This window comes from Trichomycterus rosablanca, chromosome 22 (genome assembly GCF_030014385.1).
Source record: "Trichomycterus rosablanca isolate fTriRos1 chromosome 22, fTriRos1.hap1, whole genome shotgun sequence".
Lineage (NCBI taxonomy): Eukaryota > Metazoa > Chordata > Actinopteri > Siluriformes > Trichomycteridae > Trichomycterus > Trichomycterus rosablanca.
This window is the reverse complement of record NC_086009.1, coordinates 5,522,411-5,535,480: the sequence shown is the minus strand read 5'-3', so window position 1 is coordinate 5,535,480 and position 13,070 is coordinate 5,522,411. Positions and strand designations below refer to the sequence as shown.

The 13,070-nt window shown below is 39.3% G+C and overlaps 1 protein-coding gene across 3 annotated transcripts in view; it reads left to right on the top strand.

The window, feature by feature from the left end:
* The window catches only part of cyth1a (cytohesin 1a), a 36,827-nt gene that overhangs the window by 14,246 nt on the left and 9,511 nt on the right, over positions 1-13,070 (top strand). For all 3 annotated transcript variants that reach the window (XM_062985106.1, XM_062985104.1, XM_062985105.1), the window contains exons 2-5: positions 10,592-10,674; positions 11,392-11,456; positions 12,457-12,523; positions 12,613-12,731. In XM_062985106.1, coding sequence (XP_062841176.1) covers positions 10,592-10,674; positions 11,392-11,456; positions 12,457-12,523; positions 12,613-12,731 — 334 coding nt within the window. The remainder of the gene's footprint in view (positions 1-10,591; positions 10,675-11,391; positions 11,457-12,456; positions 12,524-12,612; positions 12,732-13,070) is intronic.

The following is a 13,070-nucleotide window of genomic DNA, read 5'->3' as shown; positions in this document are numbered from 1 at the left end:
CCCTCCCTCAGACCCAGCCAGCTGTGTCTTTCAAGTGCTTTACCAGAAGGGTGGCACCACAGAGACTTAAACTCGGGTCTCTGCAGTGGTATGATGTACTTTCCAATATAAAACATACAAACTAAAGATATAAAAAGACCCTGTGACGAAGTTACTTATTGATAGTTCTATTTCTGAAAGTGTAGGGCTTTGTGACGTGGTTTGTAATAAGACCTTTATTTTACACCAAGTTGTTTTACACACCTTACAACAATAAACGTTTATTTTCCTGTTAAACTATAGTAATTATTCCTAAAGTTTCCCGTCTGTAATCAAAGGCCCTCTACGTTTACTAGTGAATGAATTATTTTATTGTGAAACGCCCAATTAATTTTTAAAACACCCAACAGCAGCTGGTTTTTATACCTCTCATCAGACATGAAACTAAAGGCCTAGAACAGGTGACTGCAAGTTCTAACGCACACCAGCTAGTCATCAGTATTGTCCGCAACTTTTTTTCAACCCACAGTTTAAAGGTTTTTTTTTTAAATATGAAACCCCATCTGACCGACATGAATGAGACCACACTTCAGTGTTCAGGAGCAGGCACACTGTTAGAACAGTGTTGTTCTCTTCTAATCACATGAGGCAAATAAATGCAAACAATTTTGCATTTCTTCCTAAAAACCCAAATCTCTACTAGATTTCTTATACAGAAAATGCCTCGCTGTGGTATATGTAGCGAATTAGCCGAGCATGGCAGGTTTGTTGTGCATCCTAAAGAGCTTCAGCAAGGTTGAAATGGAAATTTGAGCTTGTGGGTGAGCGTGGGTGGGTTGGTGCGGGGGCTGGTGATATTGACCCTGCGTCCACAGTAGCAGAAGACAAGCTGCTGTTGTTGAGCATAGTTTGTCTATTGTAGAAGTGCATGGATCTGTAGTTGAGGCAAAGCAGAAGACGATTATGTTGTAAGGTAGCCACTCTACCAGCTCTGCCACAGTGCTGCCTAGGAAAGACCTTGTTAATTGATAATATTGTGTATTTATGTGTATAACCAGATCTATTCTGACCAACCGTAGTGTGAACAAAGCCAAATTTTCTAAGCAAAATTGCTGTTACTAGCTTAAAACGTCATCTTTTAGGCTTAGAATTTTGTTTTCTTGCATTTTAAATGGATTGTGCTGTTACGTTACGTAAATCTTTTAAAATAAGTTTTTTGTTGCTAAAGCTGCTTTAATTTTAAAAGTCACAAAAAGTTAGTGCGTCTTGGTAGATATTAATTGGCAATGACAGCGACCATTTCATATCAAACTTGGGGTTAGTATTGACTGTAAAGAAGCAGGATGTTGTGAGAGCTGCCTTTCCCACACATAGGGTGTGTACTTTGCTCTCTCACTGATCACTGTTCTGAGCTAAAGCCTTAACAGGAAACAGCGCCTTATGGTTAACCCAAGCAAGGAAGTGCTGGCCCAAAGCCACAGGGGATTGTGGGGGTGGGCAGGAGTTTTGTTACTCTGTTTCACTGAAAAATGGGACACAGGATTGATTTGTAGTTGTTTTGTGCAGCTCAACTATTTGCTTATACCTGATATTCACGGCCTACTCTGCTGATACCGGTCACATGATCTCACCACTGCGCTGTTCACCATGGCAAAGTTGCACTGGATTTGTGTCTAGTGTATCCTAGGTTCAGAGCATTATGTTTACAGGCTAAGCCAACATATTATGTTTTAACAAACACCTAGAATTAGGTGATTTCTTTATAATTCTATTACTGCAACATGAAACACTGTGTGACTACAAGTATGTGGACACCGCCTCTAATTATATAGTTCAGGTACTTCAACCACACTCATCTCTAACAGATGTATAAAACCAGTTTTATAAAACAAGGTTTGTGCTTCCAACTTTACGTTAACAATGGTCAGAGTCTTGCCAGTGCCGCTGGGCTGTGATCTTACGCTTTGTTTTCTGCCCCGTTTAGCTGATTAGCATTTTCTGTTATTTCTTGATTAGCAAGCTCACACAGTTCTACTTTGTGCTGAACATTTAGAGATGCACAGTCATGTGGCTATTTTAGCAGCATAAAGGTGGCGTAATCTGAGAAAATTGAAATATAAGTGCTTTGATGATGTCACCACGCCTGCATTATGCATAGAACAGACTTAATGTATGCTGCCACATAGGGTTGGGCGGTATGACGATATTACCGTATACCGCGGTATTTAAAAATGGTGACGGTATTTAAAAATGGTGACGGTATTCAAAAATGGTGACGGTATTTAAAAATGGTGACGGTATTTAAAAATGGTGACGGTATTTAAAAATGGTGACGGTATTCAAAAATGGTGACGGTATTTTTTAAATGTGAAGCGCCAAATTTCTGCTTCAGGTTTACCTTGAAAACTGAGACTTTAGGACATGCGCGCATCCACAGTGAGGGAGGGGTGGGAGGGGTAGGCGGTTGGAGCTCGCTGATTGGCTGTGGGGTGCTTACTGGTGTTAACACAGAGAGACGAGTGAAGAGCCACACTGGCTAGCGTTAGCTGTGAGCTAACAAGCAGAAACTGAAAAACAGCTCGTCTTTTAATTTTTCAAAATCAACATTTTTTATCAGTTCAACCGGAAATGAACACAAGCGCGTGCATGCGCGAACATGTACTTATTTACTAAATATATCTTCAGTGTAAATCGAGCACAAGTGTTGAGAAAAAGGAGCAAACAGTAATAATAACGTTACGCCCAATCCGCTGTTCTGACTCTTGTCTGCCATAGATTTTCCTGCCTATGTAAGAACTATTTTTTCCTAAATAAAAGCGCTATATTAAGAAAAAAGAATGTCTCACCTGTCGTGTAATGTGAATTATAAAATATATTGTCTGGCCCTTTAAGAATTTTATGTGCGTAGGGAGCGAGTGTGTAGGGAAGAGATCGGATTTGTACCGTTTCCGCTCTCGTGTTTTGCACTGAGCTTGTGTGACATGTAAAGTAGCGTTCTCTGTTTTTTTTTTCTTTTTTACATTTATAGCATTTAGCAGACACTTTTATCCAAATGGATTTTATTTTTGGCAGATACTATGTAAGCAATAAAGGGTTTAGGGCCCAACATTGGAAACTTAATGGTGGTGGGTCTTAAACCATTGATCTAATCACTAGTCCAGTACCTTAACCACTAGATACCACTACCTATAACTCTTTAGTGCATTAGTTTTCCATAGGCTCTGGACTATACAGTTCTTTCCTCTTAAAATAGGCAGATGTTTGGTTTGTCTTTCACTGTATGTGTTCCGGTTTAGCAGATTCTTGATGCTTTAATTTGGTCACACATGCTGCAGGATGTTTATGCTGCAAATCCCTGTCTGTGTTTGTTTTGGAGAGACTTTATCTGACCATCCATCCCATCACAAACTGACCGGGCATGAATTCCATATCACAAAGTTTCCAAAACTCCAATAATTTACTGTACTACACAGCTGTTTTATAATGCTGTATTTAAATGTCAGTGTGCTATGTCTGCACTAAATAAAGCTATCACATTAGGAGGATTTTGTCTAAATGAATTACACAGAATTCATTTATTTCATTTTTATTTTTTTTTTATTTTCAACTACTTCCTGGTCATCCTGGTCATGGTCATAGCAGGTCCGATTTTATTGGGAGACGTTGGACGCAAAGCAGGAATACTCTGGACCGAGCGCCCATCCATTGCAAGCCTTATAGCATTTGTAGCAGACAGCATTGTAAAAGGCAAGTTGGAACAGCTACTGCATGACTAAGGATTTTGTCAGTCTGCATTAAAGCTGACAGTGTGGTGACTGTGCTGAGATAACACTCTCCCAAATTAAACTGTAGTCAGCTTCACACAGGAACAAGGAGAAACTCTACATGAATAAAGGCCTGAGTAATGAGTAAGTCAGGGTTACTTTACACACCTTTGGGTTTTGGGGGATTTGATGATGGAGTAAAGTGTGATGATGATGCACAGCTATTGATGAGCATCATCTCTAGAATTCAATATTCATGTTTTTCATAGACAGAAAAAAGAGGGAAATAGTTTAGGGGGATAATCTGGCTCACATGCACACGTTCAAACATGGTCCATCTTGATTCTGACCTCTCTGACAATCCTTTGTGATGTCCAGCTTCAACTTCTCACAGCAATTCTGGGCTGCGAATTTACTAGTCTAATCTCACTTTTCCACAAAATATAATTTTGCTTTCATCACCTGTTTTTTTTTTTTCTGGTCAGGGTTGCAGTGGGTCTGGGAAACACTGAATGCAAAGTAAAAAAAAATCATGCCTGTGTAGACATCTAGCTGGCTGATAGCACCACTGAGATTCGAACTCAGCCCTAGTTGTATGATGTCAGAGGTGGATGAAGAAAATAAAGTGTCCACTGGGTGGAGTGACAGCAGTGCCTCAGCAATGGACATTAAGAGGCAGAGGGAGTGAGTGGGTGAGCAAATGAGAGAGAGGAATAGAGAGAGAGGGAACATCACCAGATGGACTTGCTAAGTCACAGTTCTGTGGAACAAGCCCCGCTATACAGACCTTTTTTTCTGTGTGTATGTGTTAGCAAGCTGATTCATGCAGGAATGATAGAAAATTATGCTGTTTAAGGATAATTACTTTTTCTTCTGCATTGGACTGTTTCCTTTGCTTTGGATTATATGATGGACAAACATATCTGTCATCAGTTCTCACTTTTTTCTTGACTGGTTATGACTGAAGGGTGAATGAAGAAGTAAACCACAAATGGATGGTGATTTGTAAAGAAAATCTAAATTCCTCACAGGATTACAAAATCAGGTCAGTTATGTGTGATCGTGAGAGTTTGGACTGAGGTTAGACTGGTTTTTCTGTTAATGCTGAAGGTTTTAGGCATCATCTTTTATACACAATACGTAGTAGGATTGTGAAAGTGTTTAATATCTTTAATTTATTTAAAAGTGTTGTTACGTTTACATTTAGGCTAACATATTAGCATCATGCAAAACTAAAACTGTAGCTTTCACAATTCATTCAAGCCATTATTGGCAAACTGAATAATGGGAGAAATGAAGCCCCGTTTGCACTCCAGACCCAGGTAGTAATGAAAATGCAATAGTTGGCTATGAACTGCACTGACAATAAGTGTGGTAAGTCTCTATACTTCTCAAAGCTTCTGTTTTTTAATCAATATGGGTTAATCCAACAAATCTACAGCCCAGATGTTAAATATTCACAATGAATGTTTAGAATTAGGCTTACCATTTAATTAAGTTCTTTTTTGGGCTTATCATTTGAATAAGCTCTGTTTTAAGTGGTTTTGCTGCTGGCATATTCACATCCCATTTGAGCATCAGCTGAGCTGCTGGCTTGTTTAGAAAGACTTTATGTCTGGTAGATATTTGTCTTTCAGTTCTCACTCACTAGCTAAGTCAACACATCTGCATGGTGTGTGACTGTAGCATGGTAAGCAAGGTAAGCTGCACAGTCTTAGTCCTTCGGAAACCATGGCACAGTCTGTGCAAAAGCAGTTTTGCTGTTTTGATTTCCAAAATTGCTCCAAAATTTGCACTTATGTTATAACTAGCATGAATGAGTCAAGACACATTAGTGAGTTTTAGTGTGTGAACTTCTGGGTGCATTGCTTTGATGACAGTTGTTTATTTTGATTCCATGGGGTCAAGCTCAAGTAATAAAGTAAGAAATACTAAGCTGTCTAGCTGTGAGTTTATGGCTGAGCTGTAAGATGAGACTAGCTGTAGATGACCTTGGTAACCTTAAGGTTTTGCAGGCCACTTGATTGTTATTTACATAGAGGCCCATTACTCCTGGTGCATGCAGTCAGGTTGTTTAAAGTTAAGCTATAGCCCTAAGACATACTTTTGATATGGACTGTTTATTTTGATGTTTGACACATCATGGTGAGAAATGAGTCTATGTTAGATTTAAATTAATAAAGCATGGTGAATAGGCTACATTTCATATGACGTTATTTAAGCGTAAGTATAACAGTTCACATGAAGGTTGTGTGGGTGCTTCTCTGATCCACCCATTGTGCTACTGTTCCTTCGCCAGTTAGACCCACGCTTCCCGGTCTAACACTAAGTGCTCTCTCTTACAGCATACTACGCTTAGTCTTAATAGTTTTTCGTCAAAGTTTAGGGTCAGGCCAATTGTGAGTGGTCATGCTTTGAGTCCTACGCTGGATAATGGATAGTGGAATCTCTTGCAAGCTCATAAGGCATGAATTGAGGACCGTTTAGCTGGGTGAAAAAAAAAAAAAAAAAAAAAAACAGTTATGATTAATGAAGCATAATGGTTTTGTATCATTATTTTCACATACAAGTAGGACTGGCTAATATGAACTATTCCATTAGAGAGTTTGCTTTAATGTTAATCTATGTTGTTTAATGAAAGTGCAGCTGTAGAGTGGGTGCCAGTGTGGAATGACCTGTAAGAATATTCATATGAACGAGTCAATACGAAGTGGGGTCACTCTTGGCCTCTAGAACATTGTTGTTTGAATGCTGCAGTCCAAGTCTTGAATGGCTTGTGGTGGGATTTTTAAGCATTGTTCAAGAAGTGACTACTTTAAGTTCATCCAGGGATGGAAAAAGTAGAGATCACTTCACGTTAATGTTACTGCAATAATGTTTTTCACCTGGTGATTTGGAGAGGCCAAGAGAAGTGCTTGGTCTTATTTTTGTGTCTAATGAACAACTCTTAAATTGTTTAATTGTTTATGTGTGAGGGAAATGATCATTCTGATATCTGTTGGCTGTTATATGATCATGCAAAGCAACAATTGCATCCAAGCTATAGCCTAGACTTAAAGCTAAGGTAAACAGACTGCTGTTGACGATCTACTTATTTTATGATTACTCATGATCTAACCCACAAAAAGCATTGCTAGTCTTTCATGAGCTGATACTAAGTGAACTTCTGTTCACATTTTTGCTTCCCTAGATGGAATCACTGATGAAGTGCTCACTTTCTGCTGAACATGTAAACATTTTGTAGTGTTTGTGTTGGGGAAAACCCATGCATGTAGAAGTTGTTCTTGAGAAAGGGCTGTGTGGGTAGACCCAGTGTATGATTCTCATTTGGCCTGTCGAATCCTCATGACGCCTCAGGCTGGTTAAAGTTCTGTTCATTTAGTTTCTTTACTTGTTTTCTTAACTTGAGAGCAGAGAAATTTGTCAGATTTATTATTGTATTTTTGTGTTCAGGAACATAATATAATGCCTGCAGCCCTCAGAAGTCAGAAATATTTAGAAAACTTTGTCAATTATAGTGCAGTAATTAGTTAAAATCTGTAGGTGTTTGTCATTTTGTTGATGCACTAAAAAAGAAACTAGGCTTGGTTACGGTAATTGCATTTACGGGTATTTCCAGCAATCAAAAATGTTTTTAAAACTGATTTCCTGTCATAAAACTTTAGACTGAAATCCTCAGATGATTTTAAGATTATTTGCTTAATTAATTAGTTCATATAATTGTTTGCCCCTAAATTAAGTCTTCATAAAGTATGTCTAGACCATAATACTAATATTAAGTTGATAAATATTTACTACATTGTATAATTAGAAACATCCAATTGTAAAGGTTTAATTTAAATTGAAGCAAACCTTTGCCATCAATCCCCTTTTTATTTTATAAACACAATCATTTATCTTTTTAGAACATACTTTTTGGTCTGATGTGCAGTTGTAGTGGCCAACCTAAAAAAACAGCATTTTTTAATGTGTCAGAACGCACAAGTTTACCCACAGCTAAAACTGAACTTGTTCCCAGGGTAAACAAATGTAACTTTTTTTATTACTAATATTCATAAGTAGAAATTTCTTAGTTTTAGAGATAAATCACATTAACAAAGCTTACAAAATAATGAAATGCAACTCAGCTTTTATTGTGTCACTGCAAAAAGTTATCTCCTCTGATGGGTGACCTGAGAGCTGAACTAACCTCTGACCACTGAACTGCCCTTTGGCCTTCATGAATGGAGGAAAGAAGCGTCAGCGTTGACAATTAGCCTGAGAGGGCCACTGGAAGGCCAAGCTCATATAATATCTAAGAAAGACAATCTCAGGGGCTTCATTTATTCTATTGTTGATCCACATGTAGTGGAGCTGGGCGATATGGATCAAAAATAATATCTCAATATTTTTTCGCTGAACAGCGATATACGATATATATTTCGATATTTTTTTATCCCATAAGGTAATAACAAAAAGACACTTCTGAGACAAAGCTACATGTTCAAAAAAATTTTACAGGCACTTTTATTAAAATTCATGCTGGGGAAGCTTCACTTTTTCAAAAATCCACCCAAACGTTTTCTCAACAGTTGAGGGAACGTTTGGGTGGATTGTTGAGGGAACGTTTGGGTGGATTGTTGAGGGAACGTTTGGGTGGATTGTTGAGGGAACGTTTGGGTGGATTGTTAAGGGAACGGTTGGGTGGATTGTTGAGGGAACGGTTGGGTGGATTGTTGAGGGAACATTTGGGTGGATTGTTGAGGGAACGTTTGGGTGGATTGTTGAGGGAACGTTTGGGTGGATTGTTGAGGGAACGTTTGGGTGGATTGTTGAGGGAACGTTTGGGTGAATTGTTGAGGGAACGTTTGGGTGGATTGTTGAGGGAACGTTTGGGTGGATTGTTGAGGGAACGTTTGGGTGAATTGTTGAGGGAACGTTTGGGTGGATTGTTGAGGGAACGTTTGGGTGGATTGTTGAGGGAACGTTTGGGTGGATTGTTGAGGGAACGTTTGGGTGGATTGTTGAGGGAACGTTTGGGTGGATTGTTGAGGGAACGTTTGGGTGGATTGTTGAGGGAACGTTTGGGTGAATTGTTGAGGGAACGTTTGGGTGGATTGTTGAGGGAACGTTTGGGTGGATTGTTGAGGGAACGTTTGGGTGGATTGTTGAGGGAACGTTTGGGTGGATTGTTGAAAACCCAAACGTTTTCTCAACAATTCACTCAACCATTCCCAACAATCTACCTCAACGTTCCCCCCTCACGTTCCCCCCTCACGTTCCTTCAACGTTCCCCCCCGAACGTTCCTTCACGAACGTTCCCCCAACGTTCCCCCACGAACGTTCCCCCAACGTTCCATCACGAACGTTCCATCAACGTTCCCGCACGAACGTTCCCCCAACGTTCCCCCACGAACGTTCCCCCAACGTTCCCCCACGAACGTTCCCTCAACGTTCCCCCCATGAACGTTCCCCCAACGTTCCCCCACGAACGTTCCCCCAACGTTTCCCCACGAACGTTCCCCCAACATTTCCATACGAACGTTCCCTCAACGTTCCCCCTCAACATTTCCTCAACGTTCATTTACGAATGTTCCCTCAATGTTCCCCACGAACGTTTCCTCAATGTTCCTTCACGAACGTTTCCACACAAATGTTCCCTCAACGTTTCCTCAACGTTCAGAGGCATGCTGGTACATACCGGATAGCAATTACAAATATATTGTCTGGCCCTTTAAGAATGTTAAGTGCACTATAGGGCGCAGGGAGCGAGTGTGTAGGGAAGGTGTCGGAATTTATCGTTTCCGTCTGTGCTCGTGTTCTTCTGTTGTTTTGCACTGAGCTTGTGTGACATTAAATATAGCGTTCTCGTTAAACCCCCCTCACATGTTATTATGTTATTATGTACAGTATATGTCGCCACAACATTTACATTAAAAAAATTTTACCGTATAGAACTCAGTTCTGTAATACAGGCAGAACTAATCGTTCATGTTACTGTGTAACTATTACAACATTTAATGCATTTTAATCAGCGTTCTGCTTCATGCACTTTATTATTATTTAACAGCTTTATTTGTTGTTTAATTGCTGTTTGCTCCTTGTTTACTGCAGAGTTAGTTCATGCAATTTTATTAATTTTTGGTTGTTTATTGGCCAAGAACAAGAAATACTATGATAGAAGATAAATAAATAAATGAGTCTCGGACGTCGGGCGATCATAAAGTATAAGCTAACACGACCACGTACAACATCCAGTACAGAAATCACTCCCCATAATGTTTTTTACAGATATAGCAAATATCTATACATGCACATCACATATACAAACACAAGAGTCAGAACAACAGGAGACACACCGTTACGTTATTATTACTGTTTATAACACTTGTGCTTGATTTAGTTGTGTTCAGTGAGGGAGAGAGGCGGGGCAGGTGAATATGCTCAGAGACTAACTGGGAGAAGAGAAAGACGAACTGTCGTATCTAATTGGAACGCAACATCTATATCGATATAGACGATATTGTCTTATCTTATATCGCGTATGAAAATATATCGATATTTTATAAAATCTAGATATATCGCCCAGCCCTAACATGTAGCCATTGCAGTGATTTTACTGCTGTATTTCTGTTTTCAGTTAATGCATATTATATCATGTGTCTTGGATCTTTTTCCATGACTAAGATTTAGAAGTGAACGTTCTCTCAAATAACAACTCTTATTACTTATACAACAAGAAAAATGTATAAAAACGTATATTCTTTTAACCAGTAATCAACTGTCATTAGTCAATGGTTAACTGATTTCCCACAAGCTTATAATGTCCCATTATGTCTTTATGACAATGTCTCCTGTTTTACCCCCAGTGCCAGACGACCTCACGCCTGAAGAGCAGCAGGAGCTGGAGAACATCCGGCGGCGCAAGCAGGAGCTGCTGGACGACATACAGGTAACCAAGCTCACCCTAAACCATCTCCTGTTTCATAAATACAGCCATAGCATTTACTCCATCACTCAAGCTTTCTCTGCAACAAACAAAATACCTGAAATATTTCAATCCGGTCCAACATTCTCAGTGGTTCGATAAAGGTGCTACTATAAGCATGTGTTCGATTCTTACCAGCTGCACGTCACCAACTGCAAGTCTATGCATATTGCAGAATGTAACCTGCAGCCTGGTTATACGCCCTGAAGGGTTGACAAACATCAACTTGGCCAGTAATAATAGCGCAGTGCAGGAATGTAGTGTTCTACAGTTGAAATGCCAAGTATGTGAGTCAGCCTGACCGGGAATCCTGTTAAAGCTTACAGGAGACAGCCCACAAGACCAAGGCTGCTGTATCAGACTCAATTATATAAGTCTATTCTAAGGTAAGAGTGTCTAAGTGCATCTGAATTGGTCATTTTTTACCATTAATAATACATATATACAATCAATCAACTATTTTTCATGCCCAAAGAGGTCCGTCTATATCTAGGTCTGTAATCTTTAAAATAACAAAATGTTTAAATAAAAGTCCTCAGTGTTATCCCATGTTTGATATATGGTACTTATAAACATAATTGTTCCAGATGCTTTGCACCTCAGGCTGACGTGAAGTCTTGATGTAAAGAAATGTCTTTGTAATTCTTCTCTTACCGAAACAATCATGTTTTTTCTTTGCAGCGTTTGAAGGATGAGATAGCCGAGGTTACCAGTGAGATTGAGAACCTGGGCTCCACTGAGGAGAGGTAATTTACACTGGATCGAGTCATAGTCCATCTTACTCATTCCATTAAACATTAATGCCCAAACTGGGAGCAGTGGCCACCAGTCCTGTTCCAAAACAACATTACATTGAAATTTCCATACAACCTTGCATGTAAATCTTTCATCAGCTCACTCCCACTTCTAACAGGAACCACTTGAATAATTTACACATGTTTTTGGTGAAACACACAATAAGGAATCTCCAGAGAAGAGCCTGAGTGCAGGAGGATTGTAACCCTTTACAAAATAACCCTGGTTGAAGCGCTCAGTGTTTTTAAAGCTTTTTGTATGCAGTTGTTTTGATCGGGTGAGCACTTTTAGGATCCATTTATTGGCAGTAATGTCTGCTTTATGAGTGGTCTTTGTGTCTGCGGTGTGGAGCCAATCTGCTGTAAATGATGTGTACAGACATGTTCTGTGCAAGCTTCCACACAACTCAGAAGTCAGAATGCACTATGGAGAACTGATAACTACCAGGGTACTATATTATCATATTCAGTAAAGGGGTTTCTTCTTTATTAATTACGTGAGCGAGCTGGCTTAACTCAAAAATGATGTTTAAGTGAGCTATACAAAGCAGCTTTTTAAAATACTTTATCATATTAATAAAATGACTTTTTAACATTTTTCTGAATGAAGAAAAAGACAGTTTGTTTATAAGAAAACTACTTTAAATCCCAACAATAGAATGATTCCATTTGGCTGCTCTCGTTCGGGGTCCTCATCGCAAATCATTCGTCTACATATTTGATTTGGTGTAGTTTTTTACGCCCAGTGCCCTTCTTAATGCAACCCTTCTGTTGCTCCATGCTTCAGACTGGCACTAAGGGTGCACTGATATTAATCCCCTTAATGGCTAGGTTCATGTAAACACCATGTGCCATCTGTATTTGTGAGCCCAACCTGGTACAATGGATCCCAACAATAGCTTCACAAAATATTATATATTATAAAAGTCTTCTGTTCCTTTATTATCTGCAGGAAAAACATGCAGAGGAATAAGCAAGTGGCCATGGGCCGCAAGAAGTTCAACATGGACCCTAAAAAGGTAATCATATAGTGTTTTTAATGTTTATGTCCACGCTCTGGCTTGGTGAACAGTTTACTGACACTTTGACCCAATGTGCTCAATCCCAGGGGATCCAATTCTTGATTGAAAATGACCTTCTGAAAAACACCAGTGATGACATCGCTCAGTTCCTCTACAAGGGTGAAGGCCTGAACAAGACAGCTATAGGAGACTACCTCGGAGAGAGGTGTGTGTGTGCCAGGCTTGTTACTATGTGATGCTAAAAATGCATTTATCATCAGTGCACTAAAGAGAGCATGCTATAAATGTAATTTTAGTGTACTGTTTTCTCAGGAATGAGATGATTGTGTTTTCATTTTGGTGTAAACAAACACCCAATAACTTGTTTTGCACTGCTTAAACATGCCATATGCCAACATGCCAAATAAAACAAACTCGGTACAAATAAAACAAACCCTCTGATACAGACCACGTTGTCTAGATGAGATACATGAGCAGATTGGTACCTCTGTTTCAGGGATCTACTGAACTGGAATAGAAACTGAAATAGAATGGCCGCATTTCT